The sequence below is a fragment of the Abramis brama genome (genome assembly GCF_963993115.1).
Source record: "Abramis brama genome assembly, chromosome: 3".
Lineage (NCBI taxonomy): Eukaryota > Metazoa > Chordata > Actinopteri > Cypriniformes > Leuciscidae > Abramis > Abramis brama.
Window position 1 is genome coordinate 27,981,626 of NC_139965.1, and position 14,674 is coordinate 27,996,299.

At 39.4% G+C, this 14,674-nt stretch overlaps 1 protein-coding gene across 5 annotated transcripts in view; it reads left to right on the plus strand.

The window, feature by feature from the left end:
* Positions 1-13,118, plus strand: part of plekhg4 (pleckstrin homology domain containing, family G (with RhoGef domain) member 4) — an 89,173-nt gene extending 76,055 nt beyond the window's left edge. For 3 of the 5 annotated variants that reach the window (XM_084107376.1, XM_084107374.1, XM_084107377.1), the window contains exons 14-24: positions 3,579-4,495; positions 6,918-7,167; positions 7,929-8,018; positions 8,147-8,371; positions 8,485-8,655; positions 9,247-9,427; positions 10,899-11,015; positions 11,145-11,393; positions 11,475-11,671; positions 11,888-11,946; positions 12,112-13,118. In XM_084107376.1, the coding sequence (XP_083963502.1) occupies positions 3,579-4,495; positions 6,918-7,167; positions 7,929-8,018; positions 8,147-8,371; positions 8,485-8,655; positions 9,247-9,427; positions 10,899-11,015; positions 11,145-11,393; positions 11,475-11,671; positions 11,888-11,926 (2,436 nt within the window). In that variant the 3' untranslated portion in view covers positions 11,927-11,946; positions 12,112-13,118. The remainder of the gene's footprint in view (positions 1-3,578; positions 4,496-6,917; positions 7,168-7,928; positions 8,019-8,146; positions 8,372-8,484; positions 8,656-9,246; positions 9,428-10,898; positions 11,016-11,144; positions 11,394-11,474; positions 11,672-11,887; positions 11,947-12,111) is intronic. The other 2 variants (XM_084107378.1, XM_084107375.1) reach the window with 1 other exon arrangement.
* Positions 13,119-14,674: the final 1,556 nt, after the last annotated feature.

Below are 14,674 nucleotides of genomic sequence, written 5' to 3' on the forward strand. Positions count from 1 at the left end.
TGGGCTATAGATCAAAGTGTCTGCTTTATTTCACTAAGGGGAATGCGAAGGGCGGGGGGTATTTTTTCCACGAGGGGAGTCTCTGACCCCAGGTTCTCTGCAGAACCCGTGGCAGACTTTATCACCGTCAACCGTTGGTGCTGTTTTACTACAGGAACAGAGCTCTTTACTTCTGTTTGTGTTTCCCGTGTCTGTTTCGCACATCACTTTAGCAGAACAGGGAGAGGTACTGGAGAATTAACAGGATTTCTGAAGTCACTTACTGTAATTCTAGAGAAACAATTATCAATATATTATTGTTAAATGCAACCTAAGCTTTTTTGACAGAGACTCTAAAATGCTGTCAGTTGCCACAGAACACAATTTAGACATTGCCTCAGTTTGTAAAAGTAACACATTTGGGGAGTTAGCCATTAATACAGGCTCCTGCATGTGTTTTGGGAAATTGAGGGATTGGGTATCGATTATCCTTTTTTTTTTTTTTTTTGGCTAAATATTTGTTTACATATTTATATTATTTTATATTAATACTTAATATTATACTTTAAAATGTACAAGAAAGTGTATATTTTAAGTGCTGTTTTAGTGCCATTTTAAATATTTTTTGCACTTCCTTTAAATGGTGCTGTTGCGTGACAAATGCAAGTACAAATATTTACATGTGTTGTCCAGTAAATAATGTCGAAACTTGATCTTTTGGTGACATATGCCTGATTTCTCTAATCATTTAGTCCACTTTAAACCCGGCCTTCCACAATTGACTACAAGCTCACATTCAGATCTGCCTCCAACCAATCAACAACCAATAAAACTCCGGCCTGCATTTATTTTTCACTCAGATGTATGTCACAATCAAAAAATATCTGATGGTACTTCCATTACAGCACAACTTTAATTAGGGATGCACCGATATGAAAATTTTGGTCGAATTTTTCTTTATGTTTTAAATCCGATAACCGATATATTAGCCAATATATCTGAATCTAGATCCAAATTTGTATATAATTTTTGAGAGCCTGATTACAAAAACAAAAGTCTCATTTAAAGCCCTGTCCAAAACACTTCACAATAAATCAAACATATACAGTACAGTAGCTTAGTTTGAGCCAGTTTAAGTTTTAAAATTAATTTTACACTCCTATGACCAACTTTCTTTATATATATAAAAAAAGAAAATCTATTGCCTTACAAATAAATAACATAATGCCTAAATAATTAAAACAAGTCATTGGACAACATTACTTGCGTATAAATAATTAAAATGCATGTGCCATTGATAAATAAAATGGAATATCATCCGCACGGACAAGAATGAAATGATTTTATTTAAACCATATTGTTACTAAAATAATATTTAAAAAAATGCTAGTTATTATTCATAATGCATCAATATTTTTGAAAAATATATATTTTTAATTAATATTACTGTTTCAAATAATAGCATTGCTGTTTGAGCTGCGTGCGCTGAAGCTGAATGAACACCGGGAAACTGAAGCGCTTTGTTAGTTGGTTCATTAACTAAACCATATGCATCCTATATGAGATTAATCAGATATTTATACAAAAACATAATATTACAACTTCACAAAATGACGCAAATGCAAAAGTGTTGTTTGCATCTTGAACTTACGTGCTAGTCAGAATGTGTAACTCCTGTTGTGGATGCGCTCTTCCCGTAACAACGCGCTGAAACACAGCAACTAAACCCTAAGAATTCACAACGTTTTATTACAATAGTGTTCTCTTTATAATGTTATGTAAAATGACAGTCCCAATCATAGTTGTTCAAGTCGTCTATTGCTGTTTGAGCTGTGTGCACTGAAGCTAAAGATGATCACCAGTAAACTGAAGCACTTTACTACCACGTTAACCAAATACATCCTTTGTGAGATAATATCAGATATATACAAAACATAAGGCTGCGAATGCACAAACGTGACTGTGCTAGTCATGAAGGTGTATATCCTTTGTGGATGCAGTTATCCTGTAATAATGCACTTAAACACAAAAATAATTCACAACATTCTTTTACAGTAATGTTCTCATTATAATTTTATGTAGCCTATATGACAGACTTGTGCTGCATATTTTGCACTTAACCATATTTTCCTTTTCTAAGTGATTCCAATCATATTTCAAGCAATTCAAAACCGTCATGGCAAACAGTGCTCATCTGAAGGAAATAATCCATTATTTATCGGCTTTAATATATCGGCAAAATTTTCTTATTGGGCCAATAATGATAACATTAAAAATTAACACTTTCAATTAAGACTTTCCATCTCAAATATTAAGTTGGGGATGAACAATATATCGGCCACCAAATCGGCAATCACCGATTTATGTTAATTGAATTTTTTTTAAAAGTGGTTTTCTGTTTTCGAAGAGCTTAAGTTGTATTTAACCCTAAATATTGCTTTAAAGAAATTAAACCACAAAAAATGTGGACACATTTTTGCATCTCTATTTACAAGGGCCTTAAAATTCAGTGTCGCCATTTGGTTCTTACTCATCAATTATGTACCATTTGCATCTTTTTGTGTCTTCTGTGTGTGTGTCTCTCTCTCCTCTATCTGTTCTGTCACTTCTTAGCCGTGTGTATTGTTAGTGTGGGCAGCTGACCTCTGACCCCTGCTTTTGTGAGAGACTTTAGTATCTGGGTGCCGAAGGCCCATACGCTGGCATGTGGCCTTTGTGTCACCCTAACCTGAGTGAGAGACAGAGCCTAGGGGCTTGGGGAGCAAAGCAATGTCACCATGTCACATAGCAGCCAAAGTAGAGTGTGGAGGTTTTGTGTATGCACAGAATGAGAGAGAAGAGGGGGAGTTTTGCTCCTTTCTCAGGAATGTCTAAATACAAGCCTGTGTTTGCAGCCAGCACTGAAGTGTGTGTGTGTGGGGTGGAAGGTGGTTGTGTTTGATCTGTGTTAATCCCCTCTGAAGTTTAACCACTCATTTTCCAGCATGGAGAGCACTCGTATCCTCAGGAGCAGTCACTATAGAAACCTTCCTGCCAGGTTGTTAATGAAAAAAGGTCTAAAAACAAGAGTGCCTCCCAGTTGATGTAACAGCATCTTGGAGTGTGAGAAGGGGCCATCAGGTTTTCTCTTAAATGGAGAGACAGCTAGTAAAGCGGTTGGCATGTGTCTTTGTGGTAGGGTGCTGTCACACATAGTTGAAACTATAGGCTCTCCTGCTGCTGAGCTGCATGTTAAAGCCTTCTTACCCAGACCTCCCAGTTCCTGGCTAAAAACCTCTTTATTTCACATGAAAGAAGTGCTTGGAGGTTTCTCACTCACTCTATCCTAGCCTCATTCCCATTCACAGAGTATTTGTAGTTGTTTTCCATAAAAAGTCTCCTTTATACTCTTGTCTCTTCTCAGATATGCATAAAAACATCTTATTGTGACATATTGCCTTCGTTCTCCATCTCTTTTTTTTGTCAAAAGCTGCCGTTCTACCCATTGTTGTTATTGTTAACTAAAAATAAACTATTAAAATGACTATTAAATATTTGGTTTTAACATTGTTTTTCAGTGGTTGTCACATCGGCTGACTTTTTTTCCCTCTCTTTTTCAGGCGTATGAATGGGCGCTAGAGGGCATGCGTCATTTGGCGTGTGTTAGTATGGAGGAGTGTGGCATGTCTGAGAAATGTCAGGGCGTGATCACATGTTTGGAGACCTATCGCACACAGCACCCACCGATCCAAGACGCACACTTCCAGGAGATGAAGGACCTCGCTGGGGAGCTGAAGAGTGAGCAGGGACTCAAGCAGTGGAAGTTCGCCTGGTCCAAGTGTCAGGAGACAAAGCAGATGTTTGAGAAGAAGCTGGAGATGGCCCTGCGCTCCCGCCGTGAGAGCGACTCCAAATCAGCAAGGGGTGACTCTTCTCGGCGGAACTCGGACAGTAGCGCTAAACCTCAGGAGCGTAGCAGTAGCATCTCCTTCTCATGTCGGAAAGCGTTCGGTGGTGGCTGGGGCCGGGATAGACTTTCCTCACAGTCCAGCACGTCTTCAACTCCCAGCAGCCCTTTAGGTATACGCCTGGACGCTCGTGACTCTGTCCGAACCCCGACAGGGAGTCTATATAGCATTGAGCACAGAATTCCTCACAACACCCCTGTCAGATCCCACAGGCTAACACGTAGCATCTCCACAGACGAGTCTCCTCAGCAGCCGCATCTGGAGGGGCTGGCATGTGCTACGAGCCCGAGCCTCACCTCTATTGAACCCAATCGCAGGGTTTTGCGAAAGACCCAGAGCTTCGATACTGCCGGTAGCGGTTCTGTGTCACGGTATGGGACCTGCCAGAGAACTTTGAGTGAGCCTGCACGGAGAGGAAACACAGGGGTGTTCATTAAAGGTCTGGAGGTGAGCAGCACTGAAGTGATCGATCGGCCATACAGCCCGCGACTGCCGCCCATGCATGGATGGTCTTCTCTAGACACTCACTGCAGTGGGAGTCCTGCTCCTGAAACACGCAGCAAGGGCAGGTGGGTACACTCAGCGCACCCTTGCAAGTGCTAACCCACACTCACTTACTATAACAAAAACAATCAACCAGGGAGGTCCGCAGGTCATCAACTCAACAAAAAGGTTTTAAAAAAACTCTCAGGCAACAAGACAATATTATCTGCTAAGCTACTTGTAATTTATTGTTATTTAAATAATGATATATAAATAGATAAAATAATTATGTAAATATACTATGTAAATAATTATATAATTTATAATAAATAAATATTATATATCAATTATGAATTTATACTGTATTAATCATTGGGTCCCACTTTATATTAAGTGGCTTTAAGTACTATGTACTTACATTGAAATTAATAATTTGATACATTGGACATGTTTTTACATTGTACTTATATTTTGAAAATGCCTGCATGTATTTACACTGTTGACCCTTCCCTTACTTTTTAACCCACCCTTAAACCAACCCATACCACCACACCTGTCCCTAACCTTACCCGTATCACACCTCAATAGCAGCAAAAGTGTTTTACAATACAACATGAACACAAGGACTTTGTACTTCTTTTTCGATGTAAGTACATAGTACTTAAAGCCACTTAATATAAATTGGGACCAATAATTTTGAATTGGATTGGAAATAGTTCTCTTCAGGTTTATAAATTTAACAGTACAAATATATAGTTTTTTCTGATAATTTTTTCAATTTAATTCATGAACAATCTAAAAGCTAATTTATTTTTCAAACAACATGTCTTTGATTTAATATATACAATCATACTTACTATTTTAAATGGGTCTTTATATATAAAAATATACAATGTAGCTGTCTTTAAAGGGATAGTCCACCCAAAAATGTCAAATTCTGTCATCATTTTCTCAACCTCATTTCATTCCACACCTGTATCCATTTCTTTCTTCTGCAGAACACAAAAGAAATTCTGAAGAATGTTGGTAACTAAAGAGTTTTAGTTCCTATTAAATTCCATTTGATTTTTTTTACATACAGTTGAAGTCAGTGAAGTCAAAACTGTTTGGTTACCAACATTCTACAAAATAACTTCTTTAATAACTTAGGAAAGGGGGGTATTTTGCATATCTGGCCATTGATGGCATCAAAATGTTTGAAAACTCCTCTATATCTGTACTCCAGGGAAAAAAACTTTTTTCCAGCTGAAACACATATGGACTGAATCTCTTTAGTCTTGCCTCAATCTCTACATGAAGGAACTCAATATGTCTCCTATTAGACGGTCACAGCACTTTAATCCTCTGAATCTCCATGGATGTCTTTTCCAGCTGTGGTCCTACTGGTCACCCCTTAACCCCCTTGGGAAAGGGCCTGAGATGCAGATCACTTTCCCAGGTGGCTGCTGGTCCTCTGGGCTTTGAAGTAGTGGGGGACATGTTTGTGTTCTGCTTTTCCACACAGAAGAGATGGATAGTTATCTGATTATATAGACATCTTAAGGAGGTCTTTACATCTGTGCGTCTTCCTTTCAAAACACATTATTTAGCTTTGCTCTCCAAGATTGCAGTGCAGATGTGATGTTGACAATATTTTCAGACAGAAATAACTCAAAACAAGGCATTTGGCTCTGTGTGGTCTAGTTATTGCAAATATTTTAGGCAGATGAAAACATTCTGATAAGAACCCAATTTGAGATTAATGTGAATACTAAAACATCATCTAATTTTTCTCGGTACTGGACACAGACACCATGTGTAGTTGTGTGGTGAGAAGGATAGTATAGATGAGTATGTAAATATGTCCTGCACGCTTTCCTCTTAATAACAAAATAAACACAACACACAACAAAATTGAGGAAACATAATTAAGAAAAGCATCTTATCATAGCCAGGAAAGTCACGTCATGTTTATTTATAGCACTTTATACAATAGATTGCTTAAATTCAAGCAGCTTTACCTTATTAAACATGAAAAACAGTGTCAGTGTCCATTTCATCAGAAGTCCAACTTCATTTTCTACTATAAAGCAGCTCTCCAGTGTGTTCATGTTTTCACTCGCGGACGTCTGACCTCGACGGACTCAACAGGAGAAATGGTGTTTACCGGCCGTATCGAACTTTTCCGTAAAGTTTGTTTTAGCAAGCTGTTTCGAACTCCCAAAACAAACTTTGTTCCGGCCTTTTGTTCGAAATAACGTCACATCAGTTCGTTCCTCGATTTTGCTTAAAGTATATTGGGGTCTTAAAGGATCTGCAAGACAATCAGAAGACAGGTGCTCTATGCCTATCAGACATGTTGAGCATTCAGACTTGCTGTCATCAGTTTAACATGTCTATGGATGGAGGATTTTTTTTGGAGAGTTGAAATGAAGAGTTAAACTTCTTGTTCAATGTGCTCTAAAAGTTTTATCTCTTAAAATGTAAGCATTTGAAGTATGTTAACTGTTCACTCTCTCTGTCATTCAGTAAACTACGCCACATTGTAGATGAGATGGTCACAACCGAGCGGGAATATGTACGCTCTCTGCGGTACATCATTGACAACTATTTCCCTGAGATGGAGCGCGCTGACCTGCCACAGGATCTGCGGGGGAAACGCAGCGTCATCTTCGGCAACCTAGAGAAACTAGTGGACTTCCACAGTCAGTATTTCCTCAAAGAGCTGGAAAGCTGCTGCAACCATCCATTACGTGTCAGCCACTGCTTCCTACGACATGTAAGAGAAGTCCCTTTACAGTCTTTTCACAGTAACTTTCATCAAACTGCATGGTCTGTTTTTTGCAATTCTGCAGTCTATAAATTCTTATTGTTCTGATGTTTGCTGGACTTTTCTAATAGTTTTAATAGTGATCATTCATGGATCCTGAATTACATTTTCATTGGAGATGAAACAAAGGGGCTTAATTTGTCAGTGTTTTGTCTGTTCCCAGTCCATGACTGGCTCATTTTTGACTAAGCACAAGTCTAAAACCATCCAGAATGAACTTATTCTGTGTATTCTTTCTCTCTTTCATTCACCCTCCATGAATATGGGAATCAAACTGAGCCGCAAGTAATGATTCTGAGGTCTTTAAATGAGTGCAAGACCACCAGCCTACATTCTTTGTAGTTGTGGTCAACTTATAGTGCTGGCTCCCCTTAAAAGCTTTGCTATATGAAACTTTCACAGAGAAGACACAGAGGCAGGCCGCTTGGCCTACAGCAGTGTATGAACTAGGCCGAAATCTTTTTTAACATGTTTCTGGCACAGCAAAACCTGCACTGAAATTACGGCACACTCTATTTGAACCTGAAAGTCTTATATTAATTTACCCAAACACAAAAAAGTCTTTCCAAACAAAACTCAACCTGGAAATAAATGTGAAAAATGAAACAAAGGGAAGAGAGAAGTTCTCAACAAGAGAAGTGGATCTGGGAATTTGGATGATAACACTTAAAATATTGTTCTTTTGTGCTTTTTTCTATGTGAACATATAGCAAGACCAGTTTAGCCTGTATGCTTTATACAGCAAGAACAAGCCAAAGTCAGACACACTCCTGGCCAGCCATGGAAACAGCTTCTTCAGGGTGAGCAACTGGAGCCATACTACACTCTAGACCACCTATGATAAACTTTTAGTTCGGCATCTTTTAATCTCATTCATTTCATCTCACCTCAGCCTGAGATTGTAAAATCAGAGTCTCTCTCATTCCAGCATAAGCAGCTGGAGTTGGGGGATAAGATGGACCTGGCGTCGTACCTGCTGAAGCCCATCCAGCGCATGAGTAAGTACGCCCTGCTGCTGAAAGACCTGATCAAAGAAGTGACTGAGGTCCAGGAGCAGGAGCTAACGTACCTACGTGCCGCCACCGAGATGGTCAAATTCCAGCTTCGCCATGGCAACGATCTGCTCGCCATGGACGCCATCAGAGACTGTGATGTAAGTGTGTATGGCACAGCAGATATGTGCTACACTTAACGTGGAGAAACATAGGAAAGCATATATCTTCTCTTCTAAACTGCCATTTCATCATTTTTCATACCCTCTTCCAGGTGAATCTGAAGGAACAGGGACAATTAGTTCGCCAAGATGAGTTCACGATTTTGTATGGCAGGAAGAAGTGCCAAAGACATGTGTTCCTGTTTGAGGATCTGGTGCTATTCAGCAAACCCAAACGCATTGAGGGTGGCCTAGATGTTTACATATACAAGCACTCTTTTAAGGTAAGCACCTAAAAGACATCAGAAGTTCTGAGGAACAAGAAACATCTCCAGAAATGAAAACACAGCTGTAACACACTTTGCTGCATGCATTATGACTTAAGGCCCATTCACACCAAGAAGGATTACTAACATGATAACTATATTAGCGTCCACACCATCTGTTTATTATAAGCAGGCACTGTTGTCTGCTGCTTGAAATGCTCAATTCTGATTGGCTTGCAATGTTTTTATCATTCATCAGCTAGAAAAAGCGTTCTGAAAGTGATTCCAATGATATTGTTTCTCTTTCACTGTTATTGTTATAGTTGTGGTATGGACTCTGCTATTCTTTTAAATCTAGAATGATTATAGTTCTAGTTATTGTCCTTGGTGTGAAAGGATCTTTACACTACTTTCTTTTACTAATACACTCACATTCTTTTATTATATTTCCTCTGACCAATGTTAATATAAACAGAAGGCTTTAGTTTAAAGATCTGAGAATCAGGTTGGTCTCCTGCAAGCCATGATAACAACAAAATGCCATTAGCCCTCAATATTGATTGTGATTAAATGTTGAATATCCTCTTTACTCTATCATTCTCTATGTAGACGGCTGATGTGGGTATGACAGAGACATCAGGTGAAAACGTTCTGAGGTTTGAGGTTTGGTTCCGGAGGAGAACTTCAAAGAACCAGACCTACGTTCTCCAGGCCAGCAATGCAGACGTCAAACACGCCTGGACCTGTGACATCGCACGGATACTATGGCAGCAGGCCACACGGAATAAAGGTAGGAAAGAAAGAACTGAAGTGGCTGAGCTTGAACAAGTTCTTTGAATTTGTTTTGTTCATCTAGCTGGAAAGAACAAATGAGAATGATAGGATAATTGCAGATAATATCTCCTGTCACATACCATCTTAGCATATTTAAAGATTTCTTCAGCAGTTCATCTGTGAAGGCCTCAGGCAGATATTTAAAACACTTTTGAGTCACACCAGTATTGTATTTCTACAGTTTGATTTCGAGTTTGAGAGAACGATGCAGATCTGAGGCATCATGTAACCTGTTTTTGCACATATTTACTCAAAAACACTTTTTACGCTTTCTATGCGTTTCTTCATCTTGATGTCAACATGTTTGTGTTTATTCTGAATTTAGGGCTGTCACATTATAAATTTTTTACTACATGTCACTTTTGAGAAAAATCTAATTCGAACAGGTATCAAATATCAAGCAATGTATTCGAATATCTATCCCCCCCCCCCCCCCCCCAAAAAAAAACAACAACACCGTAACGGAGATTCAATCACAAGTTTATTAACAGTCTGACAGTCATAAACAGGACTCAAGCCATAGCCTGTCTGAAAAATTATTTTTGACGTAATGTTTGAAACAGCAGGTTATCAACTTAATCTATATGAAGTGCCACTAGCACTATGCATAGCCAATCACAAAATTAGGCTAACGTTACATGGAAAAAAAGGTGCCGACCGGTTGTGCAGGAAAGCTGTGTCTCCGCTGCCTCATTTGGATGGTAACTTGACAGGTGAGCGCGAAGCCGAGGATTGGATGTCGAGGATGCGTAAGTAAACCGTTTTTTGCAAATTCGGCAAACTTTAACGGTTACTTTACCATCTACGGTGTATAACCCAAAATATTTCCAGACACTAATTTTTAGATGAGTTGGGGTCGTAATTGTCCGCTCAGGCTGGCTGTTCTGTGCGTTATCTTCCATTTTCAAATCAGGGTGGCTATTATTAGCTTGATTTGGTCATGGGCCTACGCTACAATACGTTTAGAGCGCCCGCTATTGGATGAGATGGCAAACAATAAAATAAAAAACAAACGGTCTAATCATAGACTGTAAAAAATGCGCTACACATGGCACTTTAAAAACCGAATAGTTTATTTATAGTTCGGTTACGGATATTTCACGTCATGTTCGAATGCATATTCGAATATCGAATAAAAAGTGACAGCCCTACTACATGATCATTGTGCTAAAAAGAATTCACAATAACAATAGTATTGCAATATCTAAAATAATTTTGAAATAAATAAACAATACTATCAGTCAAATTAATCTTTAACTTTATTTAGTATTTTCTCTTTTGTATTTTGGCGAATGAATCACACTCAATATACCACATTAAATACACATTTTAAATATCACATTATCGCCAATGCCAGTATATTGCGACGCTCCTTTTCTGATACATGTCATGGCAGCATTTTTAAACGTTTATATGTGTGTATGCAGAAATTCGAATGCAGGAGATGGTCTCTATGGGGGTGGGCAATAAACCCTTTCTGGACATTAAACCCAGCGATGCTGCTATCAACGACAGAGCCATAGACTACATTATGAAAGGCAGAGGTGAGCCTGTTTAACATGAAATAATCATCAGAATAACTTGCTATAACTTATATAATAACTTTTTTAAATAAGCAGCAAATGATTCTCTTGGTGGATTTTACTAGCATCGTGCTCTCTCTTCTGTTACAGGGGCCAGGACGAGAGCATCCATTGCCGTCTCGCTGTTTGACCACTCAAACCCGTTTAAACGAGCTGCAGTAAACGCTCCTGTTAGCGGCCCCCCGGTGGCTGGTGGCCCCTCCTCTTCCACACTGCTGGGACCCTTAAATCTGCATATGTATAGCAGCCAAAGCATGTTAACAGGGGAGAGACCTCTCATCAGCCCCTGCATCGAGGAAGACGAGCTGGAACATGAGACCAGCAGTCAGCCGTCTATGAGTATGTATTATAACATGTTTGAAAGTGTGAACGTCTTCTCAGAAGCCTCATATAACGTGTGACGTGCGTGTGTGTTTGCAGCTACAGAGAGTTCGGGTTCGTCGTCTCACTGTCTGTCTGGTAGTGGCTCGAGCGGGTCAGACAGCGGATGTGTGTCCAGTCACCTTCCCGAGGCTTTGTCCGAGGAGCCCAGCTCACCATGTGACTCCTCCTGTTACTCCTCCATCACCTCTCCCACCCAAGAGAAAGCCTGCTTTAACAGCCAGTACATCTCAGCGGTTAGTATTACATGTGTCCATTTCAAATGGCCAATACTTTGATCGCACATCCTCAGGTCCGCATCAAATGTCACTGATGCAGAAACGTGTCGTAACACCCATGCTTATGCTAGCACTAATGCACACGCTCCAGAAGACACTGATCAACTGATGATCAAGTGAGAGCCTCCCCTTTAACCTGTGATAACCCCTGCGCCCATGTCCTTCTCGTCACAGGGGGAATCTCAGGTGATTGGTCCCTCTACTATAGTGTGAGCTCAGTAACCACTGCTGCAGTAAGTTTGGCTTTCGCTCTATGACATCACACTTCCACAGCTATGTGCATGTGCATTAATACACTCATCTCAGCATATTGAAAATATAATTTGTGCTTTAACTAGGAGCTTTTACACATATGCTTGTACGTAATGCATGTTATTCTGTCCTGCTTTGTCCTGTAGGTTTAAGACCTGTCTGCTTCAGATTGAGAAGACAACGTTGCCACACCGAAGAGGAGTACAGAGCTAGTATTTATTGTTCCTACTGAGTGCAAGCAAATCTCTTACAGAGTTTAAAAAGCACTCGAAATAGCACTGTTTCTCTTTTCTTTTTTAAGCCACTTTTAGCTTCAATAGCTTTTATATAAATTTAAAAATTATCTATAAAAGTGAATAAATATTCTTGTATTTATCTTCTTTTCAAATGTTAAGATACAGTAGTGTTCTCAGATGTATTATTAACTGTAAATACTGTAGTAGTGTACAAAACACTTCTGAACTCTTGCGGTTATTCAGTTCCCACTCTTTTTTGTTGTTGTTGTTGTTGCCCACTTTGCTGCAGACTTAAGCTGGTTTGATTTAGAAAAATGCCTGAATGTTAAAAGGCATGTTCTGAGCATCAGTTACACTAAAGGTGTTAAGCAATGTTTAAAGCATTTGTTGTAGAGTTTCTGCTCTTTCTAGTGTTTCCATAGTCTGTGGGCCTGTGGTCAGTGTGCGGTGGAAACAGTTTTTGATAGCTGGCTTGATCCAGAATAAGAGAGCATTAATTCAGATCGTACGACTGACCTCAGGTCAGCTCTGCCCAGCACTGCTGCTCCTGGCTGCTGGGTATTTCTGCTACCTGTTTGGAAATGGGAGAGTTTTCATTTCAGTTCTCTTATTTACATTAATAAGTATAACAAAAAAACAACATGTAAATTGTAAATAGTTGCGCCAGTGGTGCTTTAAGGACATAGCATTTAGAAAGTAATCTTTATACATGTATTAACCAGTCAACATGGGAATCACTTAAGTGCCATTCTTTGTTGCCAATTTAATTTGGAAGTGTACAAACAAAAGATAATTCAAAAAAGAGCATTGCAAGATCCACTTCTAGCTGGAGCATGAGTATGTACTCAAGCGTTTCATTTTTCAATCTTAACAAGTTCACACAGAAGTAATAAAGACGGATTGCTTTGTACCGATAACGGAAGTGTGTTTTATTTATTGTCTTTAATCTTCCATGATTGACATTAAATAGAGAGACGCATCTCACAAACCCTGAAGGCTGGTATTCAATTTCTGCACACCGACTGAGCTAACAAACAGAGTCATTGTTACTAATGATAAACTCTGCCTTGGGGCCAAGCAGTATGTGGTTTAAATATGTCTAAACTCAAGCAGTGTGAGAAATAACGCTCAATTAAGTTTTCTGTACCGTTTTAGCCTTAGGAACATTGCCACCAATAGCTTTTTCACAGTAACTCTGTGAATGACTTGTGGACAACTGTACTGTACTCTGTTGGCCATACATTTTTTATTTACATATAGGCCTATGAGATGAGCAACAGACATGTAGTGTGCTTAAACAGGCTAATGTGTCAGGAAATACTGTGCTAACTGTTTACTGTGGCTCTGAAATTACCTAGTTCTGGCATGAAACTCTATGGTGCAGGCTGATAGGTCTAACTTGGTAGCGATCACATCATTATCTACATAGCACAGCTGATTGGTTGTTATTGCATCAGCGGCCAATGAGCTGCGGCTCAACATTCAAACAAATTCCGGTAGTGTTGCTGTTAGCAGTCTGCAGCGCGCTTTCAGAAACCCTCCACCTTCCCCAGCTCCACCGGTATAGGTCTGCTACGGCGGTTATTTCATGTATGTTATATATGCAGCAGCAGCAGCATGTCTTACATGCTCACTGCTATGTCTGTGAATATATTGGCAGTAGCGAGTCGCTCTGCAGTAGCATCAGCGTGGCAGATCTATTCCGCCTAGACCAAACACATTAACACTGCCATATCCATTACCATGCCAATCTATTACCATACCAATCTCCCTAGAGTTATCATGACAGAATTATAGTTACCTTCAACCACAATTTACTTTTTTGTGGTCTTTCTGATTTCTCTGCAAAAATGTAACGAGGAAATACATTGATCTTTCATTAATCATTTTAATCTTAATCTAAAAACAGATCAGAATGGGCTTCCAGATATTACATTTTTCATTCAAATTCTTTTAAAACCTCAACTGGAGGAAATAGACTAGATTTGCTACAAACCCTCAAGTCCACTCTGGTGGAGTCAGGCATCCCCATCAGGAAAGCATGGCATTCGCTGGCCATCATCATCTCCTTGTGAGAAAAACTAAAGTATGCTAAGGCCACATCTAGGCAGGGAGATACAAAGTTAAATCGTTTTGCATGTAGGAAATGCCACAGAAATTTTCCAGCGTTTTTTTGTCCACACACGGATGGAAACCACAAACCCAAGAGTGGAGTGAAAGTCAATGAAGCATAATTGGTTGAATCATTCACAGCGTGTGCATGTCAGTATGATGAGGTTTGAGTGCTCCAGTGAGGCTGCATGTGTTGGTTTATTTGTCTCTCTCACCTAGAATATTTTGCACCATCAACCTTTAATGATACTACAGCCAAATCTAAACTTGAAGAAGTGGGAAAAGCTGGATATTAACAATGGAAACATTACTGATTCATGTCAAATTTAGTACATCCAGGATGTCATGAAATTCCTCGATA